General features: G+C 41.4%; 1 protein-coding gene and 1 long non-coding RNA gene across 4 annotated transcripts in view; one reads left to right on the plus strand and one right to left on the minus strand.

Moving 5' to 3' along the window:
* The window catches only part of TET2 (tet methylcytosine dioxygenase 2), a 188574-nt gene that overhangs the window by 115369 nt on the left and 56404 nt on the right, over positions 1 to 16801 (minus strand). For 2 of the 3 annotated variants that reach the window (XM_075608838.1, XM_075608846.1), the window contains exon 2: positions 12381 to 12556. In XM_075608838.1, the coding sequence (XP_075464953.1) occupies positions 12381 to 12503 (123 nt within the window). In that variant the 5' untranslated portion in view covers positions 12504 to 12556. Of the gene's footprint in view, positions 1 to 1757; positions 2342 to 12380; positions 12557 to 16801 lie in introns of those variants that run through there. The other variant, XM_075608854.1, reaches the window with a different exon arrangement.
* LOC142499473 (uncharacterized) overlaps positions 1 to 16801 on the plus strand; it is a 38436-nt gene that overhangs the window by 8523 nt on the left and 13112 nt on the right. The window contains exon 2 of the long non-coding RNA XR_012802683.1: positions 7764 to 7941. This is a non-coding gene — a long non-coding RNA (uncharacterized LOC142499473). The remainder of the gene's footprint in view (positions 1 to 7763; positions 7942 to 16801) is intronic.

Raw genomic sequence — 16801 nt, forward strand, 5'->3', positions numbered from 1 at the left:
TTCCATTAAAAAACCCAGCATGGTTGTATAATTCACCCATTAATCCCCACCATTGTTAGCACTCCTGTGTTGCAATACACATGTACATATACAACTGAATCTACATAGTTCCCTCCCCTTATGCAGCATTTCAGACAGCCATTAAGATGCAAATGGAAAGTCTCCATTAGCCTGCAACAGGATACAGATCCTTTTAAATTTTGTTGAAAGCAAAAGAACACCAATAAACTGGAAGATTGGACTAGGAAGCGGTTTTCTGAATGGATTTGCTGTGCGTCCTACCTCACTTTTTATATGGCTCAGCCACACTGGGAAACGAATAACACTGAAGGAACACTTTACATCTCAGGTGGCTGATTGAGAGAGATGGAGGTTCATTCCTTTTTATCATACCTTTAGAGATAAAAAAGGAGGGTGTCCTTTCAGTTTAGGACTAATTAATCCAACCGCCTGACCTCAGTATAGGTTTACCCATTTAACCTGTGCCACATCAGGGCAGTCAGCGACGCAGGGGGCCATTAGGTAATCTTATCTAGACATGCTGAAATTCATCATTGAAGTGCTTTAATGCTGTATAAGGTCAGGCGTTACTTTTCACAACTTCAAAATGGGCATAAGTGTTATCACGTGTATATTTATCCAACCTACTGTGCTCCTATTTAGAAACGTGCTAAAGTAATCTCAAGATTAACTGTAATCAAACTCTAGCCTTAACACCAATTTATTTACATTAGGGATGCTTCTTTCTACTGGGACCCCCTGTCCCCCCAACAATTTCTCATTTGCATGCTTGATTTGCCAGAATAATTATAGCTCATACGCTTCCAAAATTAGTTAAAAAAATAAATAAAAGCTGTACAAATATTAAAATGAAAGGGGGAAACGGACAATTCTGAATTATCTTCACTTCCCTTGTCAAGGACTGGGTTTCATTTCCTTTTGGGCTGCTGGTTTTACAGTCCCCAAACTCCCAAACTGTCTCCTTTCTACTCTCTCTCCCCCTGTGACTGCGCCTGCCTTTGTGTCTGCCTGTCACTCACCGGCTTTCCAAATGAAGGCTGATTCTCTAGCACAAAGGCACAAACTCGTCTTAAACCATGCCCAAGGTATGGCTCAAAGACGTTTGCAGAGCAGCGAGTACGACCAATATGTCGCCCCTGAGGTCTTGTCACTGGTGTTACCATACAACAAATTACCTTTCTGAAATAAATGGGTTAGGTTGCACCAAGGGCAAAAAAAGTCTCTAGGCTCAAACATTTCCATCTGCTCAAGAAAAATAAGACAAGCTTCAGAAATGAAGAAACAAAACACAAAACTGAACCAAATGTAGCACTCTCGTTGTTAATTAAAACACTTATTTTAAATATTCAACCAGGATTATAATTTTTTTTTTTTTTGCAGACATACACAGGAAACATTTTAGTAAAGAGGAAAAAGAATGCAGCTGTTCACCAGTTCCATACGTTACAACTAAAGTAGGCAGAAAGAGAGCTTAATCGTGTCGTTTGCAGACAGCACTCCTGACAAACACGAGGAAAGGATGAAAGAAAAGTGTATCTTTTTTTTTTATTTATTATTTCCAAAACTACATTTGTCAGCCATGTTGGAGAAGGAGCTGTATGTTTTTTTTTTTCCTCCCCTCTTTATTCTTGCACGTTACACAAGCAGATCTGCTTCCAAGAGTGTGAAAAGTGTGCATAAGAAAAAGAGACAGAGGGATAGGGAAGAACGGATGGGCATAAAAATAGCACTCTGACCTCTTAAATGTCCCTCAGCCTTGCAGAAATCCAGCAAACACAGTCTGGTCTCCTTTCTAACAAATCCTAAAGGGCAGCCATCTTGCTTCCTTCTGCTCCTCTACGAAAGCAGACTAGCCTCCACATCAATATTCATAGAGCGGTTTGACGTCTGTTCTCATCACTTGATGAAGCCCCAGTGTTGCTGTTCGCTGCTCCAAAGGGTGGACGTGACTGGCATGTGAACCAACCCCAAAGCAGCATCTGCTGACAAGGAGCTCTGCCTGCCTGCCTGCTAGCTTGGGTAATGTAAATCAGTTCCCTACTCAGGGCTTCCCACATAAAGCCTCACCAAATTTTTTTTTTTTTTTTTGGCTGTACAATAGTAAGCAGAAGCCTGGGCTACCCTCAAGCTGTGGAGTGGATCACACAAGTAACCTGGCTCCCTCCTTCCCTGCTCTGCAGTGAAGCTTCACAGACACTGCCTCCAGCTACAGTACAGTAAGCTGCCTCCTTCTACCAAGCAGAGGGAGGAGGAATTTGCAGGCGAGATTAGATAGCTGGTTTTCTGCTCAGCTTTGACTATCAGATTACAATACAGTTTGCAGAAGTTCCTCCTTTTCACCCCCCCCACCCTTCTGCTCCCATTCTTACATACACATTTCAGCATTTCCTTCCCCACACCCTGCCTCACATGTAACCGTGTTCATCTTTAAATATTTGCATACAAAATGCTGTTTGGTCGCCAGCCGGCTGAACGCCCATCCCTGGCGCTGCGGTTAAATTAGACTCGGAACCTTTTAACTAAAAAAGGTCCTTTCGGACTCGGCAATTTCCTTCCTTCTATCCCGACCAGCCAAGACCAACCTCTTGTTTACTCTGGCCATGTGAGCTAGGAAGAACGTGACACATGCTCCACTAACTCCGTGCTTTAACCACTTCCGTGACAGGAGACGGACCAGCGTGCGCTTGTGACACTACGGTTTCATTGACTCTCCGTCGTGACATACCTTCCTTTATACAGGAAACCCCTGGCTGCGACGGCTAATCGTAACCCAACACGTATCATCTACGTCAATGGGCAGAATCATATTGCACATTTAGATTCCCCCCCCCCCCCTATCACCGTAACTTTCAAACGGACGCCTTATTTCCTTAGCGAGGTACGAGTCCTTAGTCAGTACCCAGGGCGAGGGGGATCTCTGAGCTATAGGGCACCCCTTGGTCCGGGTAAGTAAAAAATAAAATAGCATGCAGGTGGAGCTGCTGCTTTATAAGACACCCCCTAGCACAGCATAGTATTATAATCAATGATAACCCAAATGGGACGTCACATCAAGCTTTCCAGAGATACTGCTACACAAAGTGTGGGTACTTACCACCACTGTCAAGGGTAATCTCTTAAAAAAATATACATTAAAAAAAAATGACCATTGGAAATCACAAGTTAACTACCCTATTACAAATGTACTGTAAATCTATATCCAGAACCCTGCAGCTTAAGCACTGTACAGAATGTGAGCAGGTTTGTGGTAACACGTGCAAACACACTCATTGGCATTTAGTTTTATGGTCGTATACAGTAGTAGAGGGTTTTTGGTACCGTTTTAAACACCATAACCTGTGTCTGGGAACGCCAGCCACCCCGAATATTCCAACTATTACCTTCTCTCCCCGCCTTAACATCAAACCTTAAAACGCACCTCCTAAATTAAGCATTTCATGAGCTGGACACATGGCTACTGTCCCACACCCACAGTCACTTCTACCAAACATTGTGGCCAAGCACTGCCATCTACTGCACTGCTATCTCCAGGTGAGGTTACCACTTAGATTGTAAGCTCTCCGAGGAAGGGATTTCCTATTGTCTGATTCTGTTTGTTGCACTTATTGTACTATAATTTCCTGTACTGTATTGTCTCGCTTGCAATGTGGGCGCTATATAAATAAAGATATTCATACTGTACACTACATATTGTAACTTTGCCTACCATACAGTTTGTAACTATGTAAAAAAAAGGCGTAAACTGCAACAATCTTAAATATGTAAAAATGAAAATATTTCAAACAGGTTTTGCATTGTTTGCCGTTTTTCTTTTTGACACAAAAATTCTTGAAGTAGTTCGACATGAATTTGGAAAGTACAAATCTACAATGGATGTGTAAATCTCGCACAACCTCCACAGCCCTGCTTGCTAAAATATTGTGTGTATGTCTTTCGACTTGCAGTAGGCCCCGCTTTCATATACTGTGAAGCAGTCTTCTCTCTGCTGTGGAAGTTTTGCACTTCCATGTAAAGATGTCTTCACGCCATATTGAATAGCAGCCTTAATTTTACTGTGCTATTATAACCCTTTGACCTTCAACTGGCATGTGATTCAGTGTATGTCAGAATGGCTAATGAGTATTTTAATTTACTTGCTGCTGTAGAAAGCATTTTTCCCTGTCACGTTCACAAGATGGATAACAATCATCAATTAAAGGAAAGCGATTACCTTGCTTGTCACGTGATGACATGACGATTTATGTGTAGAAATAACGTTTAACTCCACGCTCCAAGAGCACCACTACTTTTTACCTGTTTTATGTACAAAGTACCATTCCACTTTCTTTTAAGAACAAGAGACCTAGTTTAGAAAGACTTTCCTCTTTCTACTGTACTTGCTGAAAACTTTCTAAAATACCGTCCCAAAAAAAACTTTGCTCCAAGGTTTTAAAAAAAATATAGAGATTATTATTAATTTCAGACGTAGTAACATGACTTTATGAAGACACTTTGATTATTGATTTAACGGTATCTAAATACATTTTCGAGCTTTTTGGTAATTTAAATGTCCCTTTGCCTTTCTCTGATGTAACAGGTGGTTTTTGTGATGTAGCAAAACCCAGGTTGTACATAGGATGTCAACACCAAATAGGCCCCCTGTGGTCGTATCTGATGAAGAAATCTATAAAGTCCTAATAAATAGTCATTTTCTTGTAAACTACATTTTTTAAGCATTCAGTTGAACTTTGGCTTACGGAATAGAAAATATAGTCTATAATAGGCTGTATGTTATAATATTTTCTCAGTCAACTCTGGCCCAGTAAATGAAAATAAGCAGAAAAAAAAAACCTAGGCGAATATTAATTAAAAAAACGTTAAAACTTATTGAACAGTTAATGAATGTTTTTTTTATGGCAGTAAAGTAACCCCACAAAAAGGGATTTTCACTGTTCTAAGCTACATAAATGGCCTTATTTGTTAGCTGCGTTTATAGTAGGAGTGCATGGAGTCGCTCGCCGCCTGTCGCCCGATCGATATGTACTCTTAGGACCGAGGAGATGGGGAGGCGTCGCCGGGCTGTTTCGCCCTCATTGGCTGAACTGTTCACGTGACGCGGCCGTCGCGTGAAAAAACGAAATCATTTGTATTTTCTAAAAATTGCCGCGCGGTTGCTCTTCATCGCGCGCACTATGGCCAGTCCGATACAGCTGCTGCAGTTTGTTTGCGGCGCCGCGCTTACTATAATCTCAGCCTTAAACTGCAGTATTGTTGATCGTAGGGAGATCACGAGAGAACCTCCATCCATGTGAATGGCAGGTTTCCAGCAATTGCACTATGAACAGCAGTATTGCAGCCTAATGAATAAGACGCATGCTAATGCCAGGGATGAAGAATTCCGGGGAGTGTGGTCATCCGAGCGCCTGAATATTTTAAACTATTGCAATCATTTGATAAAAACCCCAAATCAAACTTAATCCAGCACCACAACCAAACAAGTTTAAGCAAAACCAAATGCAAAAAAGGAAACCCCTAAAAAAAAAAAATTGAGCCCAAACCACGTCGAAAAACACAAAACTTTTAAAGGACGAATACGAAAACTTAGGCACAACTGAAAGTGCCCATCCTTAGTGATAACCAATTGCGCAATGCACCAGATAGGTTTTAATTGTTTTTGTTGACTACACCTTCATGTTGTCTCACAAGCAGGTGTACAGCCACATGTATTAAGGATGTTCAGGTTGGTGAAATAGTTATTAAAGCCTGTAGCTGTTAATCTGGCAGCACGTGTGTGTGTGGTTATAACTCAGCCTTGACAACTGAAGAGGTACAGTACGTCTCTGGAACGCATACGCATAACTGTCACAGCACCTTCTCGTGGCCATTTCTTTTTTTAGTTTTTTCCCAAACTGTGCATTGGCGCCAAATAGTGGGCAGTGTGATAAATACGTTTTTCGTGATACGCCAGAACAAAGGGGCAAAACCAAAAATGCATTAACAGGTGCACTAAATGGGTGCTACAACTGTATGTGGGAGAGCAAAATCTGTAGGAATAATGTACAAATGTTTGCACAGTAGTTATGGTGTTATCATTTAGTTAAACAGATACACATAAATTGCATTATACTGTATGCTTAAGTCCAGTGTTCCTGAAGAGAAGCGATTCATATTCATTTGTTACAAGACAGAAATAAGTAAGGCAGTTGCTCTCTGGGTGATTGAATCTTCCTAAGGAAACCAATTACACGGACCAGTTATTAAAAAAATGTTTTGAGCCGTTACAGTTGAACTGGACCCTTAGGTCATGTATGGATTGGAAAAACTGCAAAACAGAGGGAAATAGGTCGTAAAAGTTTGGCCCTCTACTCCTTGTAAGTGGGACATCCTGATTTATACATGTAACCCCTGACATACCAGGTCGGGCCAGCAACCCACTGCTTCACAGTGCGGACGCCTCTGGTATTCAAGGGGTTAAGGCTCTAAAGAAAGCATTTTGTGAAACAACCTCGCAATGTGACTGGTTCCCTTTCAACAAACACAAAAACATCCCTCCCGTAAAAATGTCACCGCATAAAAACCGTCGTCACAATCAAGTAAATGTTAAAAAACCTCAAAGGAATGGAGGCATGGAAGCAGTTTGTTTGAAAGAGAAGAAAGTGGCATCACAGAAATGAGAGAGAGTGAACTAAAACTGCACGGTATCTCCGGTTTCCCCTTCCAGTAGCTCACTTGCAAAAGGAAACTGGGAAATTATGTCAAATTATTCTAAATCGTCTTATTTAAAAATGCATACATCGGATGGGATAGATGGACCATTAAAAGGTTAGCCCACTGCAATAAAGCACTGTGCCATTGATTTCTATACCACTTGAACTACTGATTTGGCACCAAAGGTATTAAATCAACATACAGTATGTCACAGTGGTTAGGTAGAAAACACCCAAGACTGTCCCAGTTTCTATACACGTGGAGATATTCAGAGAGCCCAGGTGCACAATCTCTGTTATTCAGCAGGTTGATGCTTTAAAATTCATTTTGCAAGCTATATACTGGCCCACATGATTATAGTCTACGTACATACTATGATTACATACTATGTGATATTTTGGAGACTATAACAGACTTGGGGAAACTAATTTGACACACAGGTAAACTCTTCAGTGTCTTTTGAGTGTACGCCTGCACAGTGGGAGGTTCCTGACACTTCTTGTACCCACTGTAACCTGTGTGTTATTGGATAGACAGAGGTGCACACATCTTAGGGACCACAGGCACTTTTACACTGGATCAGCGATAGTGAACCTTTTGAATGATGTATGTCGACCATTAAGTTCACCTTGACGTGGTGTCCCAGAGAGGTGTCTCAGTCTAATTTTCTAATTGTATAGATGTAGCTAACCTCACTGCCCCCAGTGATTAACACTGCGGGGTGTGTCCTCATTTAGAAGCAAGGAACCCCCCCCCCCCCCTGCTGCATGATTGTGGAAGACTACATCTGCTCTTGATTCTATGTACATCTGTAGTATGATGACGCAGAATGCATTCTGAACCTATGTCCTCACCAAGGGGATGTCCATACTATTCTATCCCTCTACTTCCTCCTCATGATTTAACAGAACATGTTCCGCCCCACTACATCTCAATTAAAGCAGCAATCACCACCAGAAGCCTATATAATGTTAGTGTCTTGCTCGGTTTGAATTTCCTATTTTTAAAAAGACTATTTTTCAGTGCTTAAAAATCCTAATTTTATTAATCTCTAGGTTACTAAGGTAACATGGTAACCTCAGACTGCACTGGGCTCTGGGGAGACTTCCATTTTGAAACATAATTATGCCCCTTTATAAAGCATTAGTAAGACCACACCTTGAATATGGAGTACAATTTTGGACACCTCTCCTTAGAAAAGACAACTCTACAACAATGCATCAAGACAAAAAGGTAAGCAAAAAGTATTTGAAATGTTGCTTTTCAATAATGATGACTGTAATTCAATGTATTTCAATGTAAAATGCTGATACAGAGTATCCAAGTGTCCGTAGATAAGCAGACTAACTCCTACAGAGTGAGTATTTGAGAATTAGGCATATGATGTTGACTGTCAGCTGCTTTCAAAATGACATGCATAGATATGTCATGAGTTGAGGTGCACTGTGTACTTGGGGGGAAACCGTGAACTCCCCCATTGCCACTCACCTCTGTGTCACTTGTACTAAGGAGTGTGAAATACTGTAATCCAACTCCCGGGTGGCAATTATATAAATGAGATCAGTGCAACTGCATAATAAGTAGCCGCGCTACTCACTCCGTTGACGGGCCACGTGGATATGTCGGCGTGCTCTAACCGATGTAAGTGACAGGAAACGATGGTTGTTTGGCGGTGCACTGTGGTGAAACTGAACTGGACTGCAGGTGTATTAAATACACAGAATTTAATGGCACATATACAAACAAAGAAAGCCACTTATGCGCTGTAAGGAAGCGCTTCCCAAGGGCAGTACAAAGGACTCGGGGCCATCCCTTAAGGTTGGAGGAAAGGAGATTTCACCAGCAACAAAGGAAAGGGTTCTTTACAGTAAGGGTAGTTAGCATTTAGAATTCATTACCCATGGAGACTCTGATGGCAGATACAATAAATTTGTTATAAAAAAAAAACAAAAAAAAAGGTTAGACATCTTTTTAGAAAAGAAAGGTATACAGGGATATACCAAATAAGTATACATGGGAATAATGTTGATCCAAAGAGTAATCTGATTTGCCAATACTTGGAGTCAGGAAGGAATTTATTTTTCCCCTTATGAATCATATTTCATTGGGGTTTTATGTTTGCCTTCCTCTGGATCAATATACTGTAAGTACGGATATAGGATAAAGTATCTGTCGTCTAAATTTAGCATAGGTTGAACTTGATGGACGCATGTCTTTTTTCAACCTCATCTACTATGTAGCCATATGTAACCTCTGTCAGGAGGAGGGAAAGGAGAGCAGTGAGAAGATTGGATATCTGCCATGTTGGAAAGGGCACACAAGTTTGCCATCATTGCGCCAGACAATAGCAGCACGTCACAGAAATCTCTTATGTCACTGAGCGCTGCTATATTCTGTGTAATATTTATCATGTTAATTACATGGTTTGGTATAGCAAAGAAGAGTGGGGAACCGTGTTGGTCCTTTATTCCATGTAGTAACAAAGGAGGGAGATGGTTGCATGATACCTTTTATTGGACCATTAAGTAGTTCATATGTTACATTAAGTAGTTCATATGCTACATTAAGTAGTTCATATGCTACATTAAGTAGTTCATATGTTACATTAAGTAGTTCATATGTTACATTAAGTAGTTCATATGTTACATTAAGTAGTTCATATGTTACATTAAGTAGTTCATATGTTACATTAAGTAGTTCATATGTTACATTAAGTAGTTCATATGTTACATTAAGTAGTTCATATGTTACATTAAGTAGTTCATGTTACAAGCTTTTGAACCTCTCAGGGTTCTTCATCGAGTATGGCAGAAATACAGGGAACTTTTTTTTTATTATTGGAGGCGAGAGAGCGTCTGTGTTTCTCTTCCGAGAAAATCAATAATTCATCTGTACTGCACATGGTGACATATTCTGCCCACTGATACAACAATGAGTCTATCCTCAGCTGTTGAATACCTTAATATGAAGTGCGACAATAGGGGCGATGAGGCTCTTATAATGAAGGTTAAGCCCAGCCATTGCCTCTGTCTGTCTGGATGGATGTGCAGGATTTCCCTGTCCATTCATCCTTCTGTGACCCATCGGGCCAAATATATCTAATAATGTGTATGTGAAACCTTTATTACATGTAAAATTGTAATGTGCTTAATGTAACTGGGTATGTCTGTCCCATGGGCACCAGCCTGCACCCTGCACGCCCAGGGATCCGGGTCTGGCTGGTTCCACAGGGAGATTGGAGACAATGGAGGATGGGAGTGTGCAGGCCTCCTATCTGGGAGCTATTGTTTGCCCAGACAGAGGCGCTTATCTAATCAAGAGATAGCGAACCAGCTCCGAGAACAGGGGGAGGTAGGCGCTGTTCCTCATTGACTGGTTTGTAATTCCCACCTCCCTTGCCTTAGCCTCCCCGTCACACCCCAAGCCCGGGTTGGCCAACATAGGCGAGCCCTCGTGCTCTGTGCTCTGATTGGTCGCTGCCCGTTCTCCAAGTTTCTCTATGGAGAGGGGGAACTTAGGAAAGGGGCGGCCGCCCCCTCACAAATCACCCCGATCTTTGGGAACCCGAACGTCCCGCCCACGTGCTCCAAAAAGCAATTTGCCCAATTTCAGGGGCTTGGAATAAGGCTGGTTGCAGACTTGCTGAAAAATGGAGAGATTCTAACATTTAAAGAGGTACGGGACAAATACCAAGCTCAACACCTCCACCTATTCAAATACCTACAAATTAGACATTTTCTGCTCTCGCAGAACTCCAAATTTCCCCCACCCACCAGATTCGAAACACTATGCAGTAAAGGCAGGTATCAAAGAGGCCTAATCTCTGAGATATATAGGGGGATAGAGTCAGCATCAGAATCCCCGACCCACCACTATATGCAAAAATGGTCTGCGGACTTAAATATACAAATTGACAATGAGGAGTGGGAGGATATCTGGGAGATGGCGGCAAAAACCTCAATCTGCACAGTAACAAAAGAGAATATCTACAAAATTCTATTCCAATGGTACCTGACCCCAGCTCGACTGAGCCAGATCTTCCCCGGCACCCCAGACCTGTGCTGGAGAGGATGTGGTCAAAAGGGAGACATGGCCCATATTTGGTGGTCATGTCCGGAGATTCAGAGGTTCTGGGTTAGGATCCAGACGCTGCTCTATGAGACAACGGGAATTCCTCTCCCCCTAGACCCACTGTCCCTGGTGCTGAGTAAACCCTTTGATGACCTACCCCCACCCATGAGTAGACTGGTCTCTGCAATCTTGACTGCAGCCAGGTGCTCAATAGCAGCTGCCTGGAAGCAGGTCAAAGCCCCTGCAAGAAACACAGTCATAAGGCGGGTGGACGAAGTAATGTCTATGGAAAAACTAACAGCTATGCTGCACAAAAAAATGGCACAGTTCTGGAACACATGGGACCCATGGATAGCCCCCCAGGGCCTCAGATAAAGATATAAAGCGCAAACCCTATTGAAGGGAATAACCCTGATTCCAAAGGTGGGAAACGTAGACGAGCCAAGGGGGACTTCCCCCCTCTCAACCTCCCCCCCCCTCTGTCTGTCTACCCGCCTCCACTCCCAGCCCCCCCCTCACCCCTCCCCCTCCTCCACTCCCTCAACCCAAACTATTAAAAAAATAAATAAATAAAAAAAAAACAATGTTGGCTAGCAGGCACTCAATACAGTCACACTTAAACAGTTTTATGTTATTGAAAAGTATGTACTCATTCCTGTAAATGTTAATGCCAATAAAAAAGATTGATACAAAAAAGGAAAGGGGCAGCCGGTCTCCATTCCACAGACCTTGATGAGGCTAATGTGGAGAGGTAGTAAGCAGTGTTCTCCGAGTCGGTGCCGTAGTCCCTCCATTCGAGGCTGCGTGCCTTTCTGAAGCGGGAGATTTAAACCTGCCTGTGACTTGCACATAGCGCTGCCTGGAGTCCCCCACAGGAGTTTAAGTTGCACCGGGTAAGCCATTTTGATGGTGCCGGGCACCTAGGACAGCTACGATTCCCACTGTATCCCCTGTTAATGATACTGCTGGCTCCGGCCAGAATAAATATAGCTTTATTGGATCTGTGTCCTGTCTTGTGCTTGATCCTGGGAAAGAGTCCTGGTCTCCCGTCACATGAAGGACTTCCAAAATCAGATTTATACCACTCGATAAATTTCAAGCCGGTATAAATGAAATCTTAATAGTGGGTAAGAAAAGATTAGACCTATTCTAATACAGGTCACACCTAGATTCAGCAACACATTACACATTCTGTATGTGACGCCCAATCTATCTAATTAGAGATTCTAATGACCAGCAGCTGAATTAATATACACTAAAATGTTACCTCTCTGACTTGAGTATTTACACTCTTCTATGGGGTTTCAATAAGTATTTTTTCCCTTTATATTTGTTGAACAGTTTCCTTATTTGTTGGGTCAATCCCATATTGGCCCCACCTCAAATATTTTAATAGTTTATCCTAATAAAAGTTATATTTTAATATCATATCATTATCCAATTCATAGGACTACTTTCGGGCTTGAGTGCTATAAACTGAGATTCTTGTTCTTCGTTGAGTGTGTTTGATGTCATTGTTTGGCAGTCCCTTTAATAATGAGCATAGTTTAGAAAATATCTGATACAAGGCCGGTGGGATAAAGAAAAGAAATAACACTTACCTGACTGCATAGGTCTGTTAAGAAAATCACACCCCCGTAGATCAGGAAGATGCACAATAGCGTCATGTTGAAATATCCTTGAGGATACCATGTGAGGACGGCGCCAAATAAGATGCTTTTCATCAGTCAAACCAGAAGAAGATGTTGGCAAAGGCATCGTCAGCCAAGCGCCTGACCTGAGGACCAAGGGAAGAGTCAATAACACTGAATAATGATATTTCATGCATCATAATATCTATAATTACTCGACTATAAACAATAATTATTATTATGTAGCGCAAAAATATTCCACGGTGCAGTACAATGGGGGAGCAGAATGATATAAATGACAAAATGACATAAATAAGGAGGGTGTCGGCAAGGAGTCTGGTCAAGCTGCACAGATAATCCCAATAGGGGTGGGGGGTTGTATGTTACTGGTGTGTCAGATTTCCTTAAAAACGTGAGTTACATTTCTTACGAAACGAAGACTTTGCAGTAGTTTATTTCTTAGGAATAAATAAAAAATTTAAAAAAGACATCTTTAAGCATAATGCTTCAGGGACCACGGATCAGCTTTCAGACTCATAAAATTGTTTGTGTAGAGCAAGGGTGGCCAGCTCCAGTCCTCAAGGACCACCAACAGGTCAGGTGTTAAAGAGGCAATCCAAGCGACATTAAAATAACATTTATATATATATATTTTTTTTTTGCTTTAATTTATGCAGCCTTTGATTACCTTTATTGAAAACTAATTACCTAAGCTGCCGATCGATTCTTTCTCCCGTAATCGATCAGCAAAGATCCTGCATCCCAGGGCTCACTAAATGGCAATGACAATGTATTCTTATATTACTAAGGTAACATTATCTATTGTTACAGTTTGCAGCTCAAACTGCTGGGAATATTGGCAAACACGTGATCACAAACTGGAAACTGTTGCAAAGATCTTGCACTGGGACGGCGTGTTAAAACCTGCTTTAGAAATCAAAAGATGCTCATTATTTTAAAACTCATTAAAAATGGCATTAAAAGTTGAATTTAAAAAAAAATGCAGTATTATCTAATACTACAGAACCGATTTAAAAAAACAAACGTAGGATATTGCATGGATTGCTCCTTTAAGGATACCCCTGCTTCAGCACAGGTGGCTGTCGTTGATTGAGCCACCTGTGCTGAAGCAGGGATATCGGTAAAACCTGTCCTGTTAGTGACCGCCAGATTTAGAGCATGGAGGTACAGCCAGAAATATCCCTTCTCAACCCTATTGGGACCAGCTGGGCAGCTTAACCAAACTTCATGCTGACACCCTCCAACATCCCCACCCACACACCTTAATGGCATCAGCTATGCTGCTGGACCACACTCCACCCTGAGGCACGCTCCGTCCCACAATGAGCTGCCACTTTACCTTTTGTTTGCCCTTGTCTGCGCTTATTTGTGTGTCATTCTGTTTCTTATTTACAGTATGTCATCGGTCATTTGTTGATTCTGTAAGAGGGACTTTGTTGTTCATTGAACCCGATCTGGGCTATAGCAGGGAAACTCCCATTGAAGTTAAAAGGCCTTTCCATGCCTCAGGGCCCTTGATTTGGTACTGTCGCAATGTAACCTTTTCAGTGCCAGGTGTCCAGCGGAACCAGAGTGCCCCTACACAGGAAGCGGAAGTCCCTAACAAGCTAGCATTTGCCCGTGACAACCTGGCACATCAATCGGGTGCTGGGAAGGTGAATGAGTAATTCACTGTCGGTAATCCACAACATACATAGAAATAGATTCCTAAACGAATGTACAAGTAGCAGGTATACCACATAGCCGCTAAAAAATGAGGTCAGGTGGGATTTGTTTTTATACTAATGTAGCCCTTTTTCTGAACCCTCCCAAAGGAACTGTACAACACCTGTGGCTCCAGGAGATCTGAGCCTCCGCTAGCTGGGAGCCTGGGGTAACACTCATACACTTACTTAGCGCAGCGCCTCCACTTACCCAGGATCCCCGTGATGTGAGATTTCCCTGGGCAAGAAACATACAACACAGATGTAATGTAACCAACTTTACTGTATTAACGATAATGCAGATTAACCTTATCACTCTATAATGCAACATATAACCTTAGTGGCCCAGCCACTCTCATCAGGAGTAACGTGCCCGTCCCCTCACCACGTGCCCCACACACCGTGTCCATGTATTAATGTGATGGTATATGCTCAGTTCTTTAACCACTCGCTCAATGTTCATAAAAAGTTTAGCCTAGGGCGGGATCAGCGCCTGTTGACCGGTGTTGGTGCACTTGCTGTTATAGTACCTGCCGGTTACGGCGGTGACCGGTACCTCTTCGCAAAGGGTCAGATGAATCAGCGGTCTGTCTCCTGGGTCTCAATGTCCAGGCACAAAACAAAGAAAAAAACAGGCGCTTACCTTGAGTTTCAGATCAAAAGTGCTTACAATACGACAATATAACCAACAAATGTGATCTCTTTCAGGTATTAAGAGACAACCCTTTGATCCCTTCTGCTTCAACCCCAGAATAGGGATAATCCAGAGCCCTTATAGAAACGTAAAAAACAGACAGGATAGGGGGAGCATTGAGAGCATCAACTTCCTTGATTTAACTATTTACATTGAAGACAATATCCTAAAAACTAAAACCTATTTCAAGGAGGTTGATGCCAATAACTTTCTGTTAAACAACAGTTGCCACCACCACAGATGGTTAAACAACATACCATATGGTCAATTTAGACGAATCAGGCGCAACTGTACAGAGCTGGAGGTATTCAAAGAGCAGGCAGGAATTCTGAAAACAAGATTTGAGGAAAGGCACTACAAACCAGATGTGATTGAAAAAGCATCTTAGTAAAAATGAATTAATGGTGCCTAAACAAAAACAGGACAACACAAGTTATGTGGTGCCCTTCATAACAAAATACTATGATGAAGCTTACAAGATTAGCAATATTTAAAAAAAACACTGGCATGTTTTGTGTAAAGACACGGTATTGAGAGACCATCTACCAGAGGCACCTCGTGTTATTTTTAAAAGAGCTGAGAACATTAAAAATAAGCTAGTTCCAAGTGTTTATAGGAAAGAAACAAAAATCCAGAGTAAGAACTGGCTACCAAAACCGGTAGGATTCTTTAAATGTTTTGAATGTAAAGCATGTAAACACGCTGTGACAGATAAACTACATTTTTGTTCTAACGTCACCAAAGAGACTTTTAAGACAAAACAACTCATAAACTGTAGAACAACATTTGTGGTATACTGTACATGCTTGAGTGCCCGTGTGGCCTCCAGTATGTGGGCCGGACCTCAAGAAGTCTTAGGGTCCGCATACTGGAGCACATAGGCAACATAAGGAGAGGCCTCACCACTCACAGTGTCCCCTTACATTTCATTCAAACCCATGGTTGGACCCCTCAGGATTACTCTATAGAGGACTAGAGTTGGTCACTGAGAATTGGAGGGGTGGTGACAGACTAAGGCGTTTCCGACAAAGGGAGAAGTTCTGGATTTACCGACTAAAAACTTTATCCCCGACCGGTCTTAATGTTGATCTAGATATTGCAGCGTTCATATAAATACATCAAGGAAACTGCACTCTTTATTATTAACCTAAAACCGTGTTTTTACTGTTTTCACATTGGTTATACCACAGGTTCTATTCAATGATTGAGAAATTAAGTTTTATATATAATAGTCATTTGTTCCCTTGTTCCCATTTTTTCAGATATAATCTTTTATTGTTTTTTTTTTGGTTTTTTTTAGATATAATTGATGCCAAAAAATTTTTTACCAAATATTGAGAAAAATTTTTAATAATGGTTTTTAAAACGTTTTTAAGCTATTTATATATGCAATATGAGGATGTTTAACAATAGGTTTTTAATTAGGGTATAAAGTTTGCAACTGTTAAGATTCGAATATTATAGGTGATTTTATAGGTGATTGTATAAAAATGCTATTTTAGTATGTATATAAATTGTGATTGGGACTAATTAACGTAATTATGTATTTAAGGTTATGTTAATGACAAAGCTCCAATTGAGTTGTACACTCTTTGTGGTAACAACTTACATTTAAAACTGTTAAGGACTTTTGAGTTCACTTTATATTGTATAAAACATCAAGGATGAGGTACTTATTATGTATACAAGAGGTCTAACGAATAGTTTAGACTTAAGGCACTTATGTAGGAATCAATTGAAATTTGCGATGCACTATTCATTGCAAGGAAGGGCTTGTGTTAAACAGCCCTTTCCAATCATTAATTAATAACGAAGAAGGGTCTATATAAATCGACCTGATCCTTCCTATGTCATTTTATGAGCCTGAGGAAGCCGTTTACTCGTCGAAACGCGTTGCTCGATCTTGTAGCTGTTTTTGTCCCACGGAGGCTTCCGTAGCCAGTTCTCACAGCCGCAACTGCAGCCGAGCAGAG

Source organism: Ascaphus truei, chromosome 1 (assembly GCF_040206685.1).
Source record: "Ascaphus truei isolate aAscTru1 chromosome 1, aAscTru1.hap1, whole genome shotgun sequence".
In the NCBI taxonomy this organism is placed as follows: Eukaryota; Metazoa; Chordata; class Amphibia; order Anura; family Ascaphidae; genus Ascaphus; species Ascaphus truei.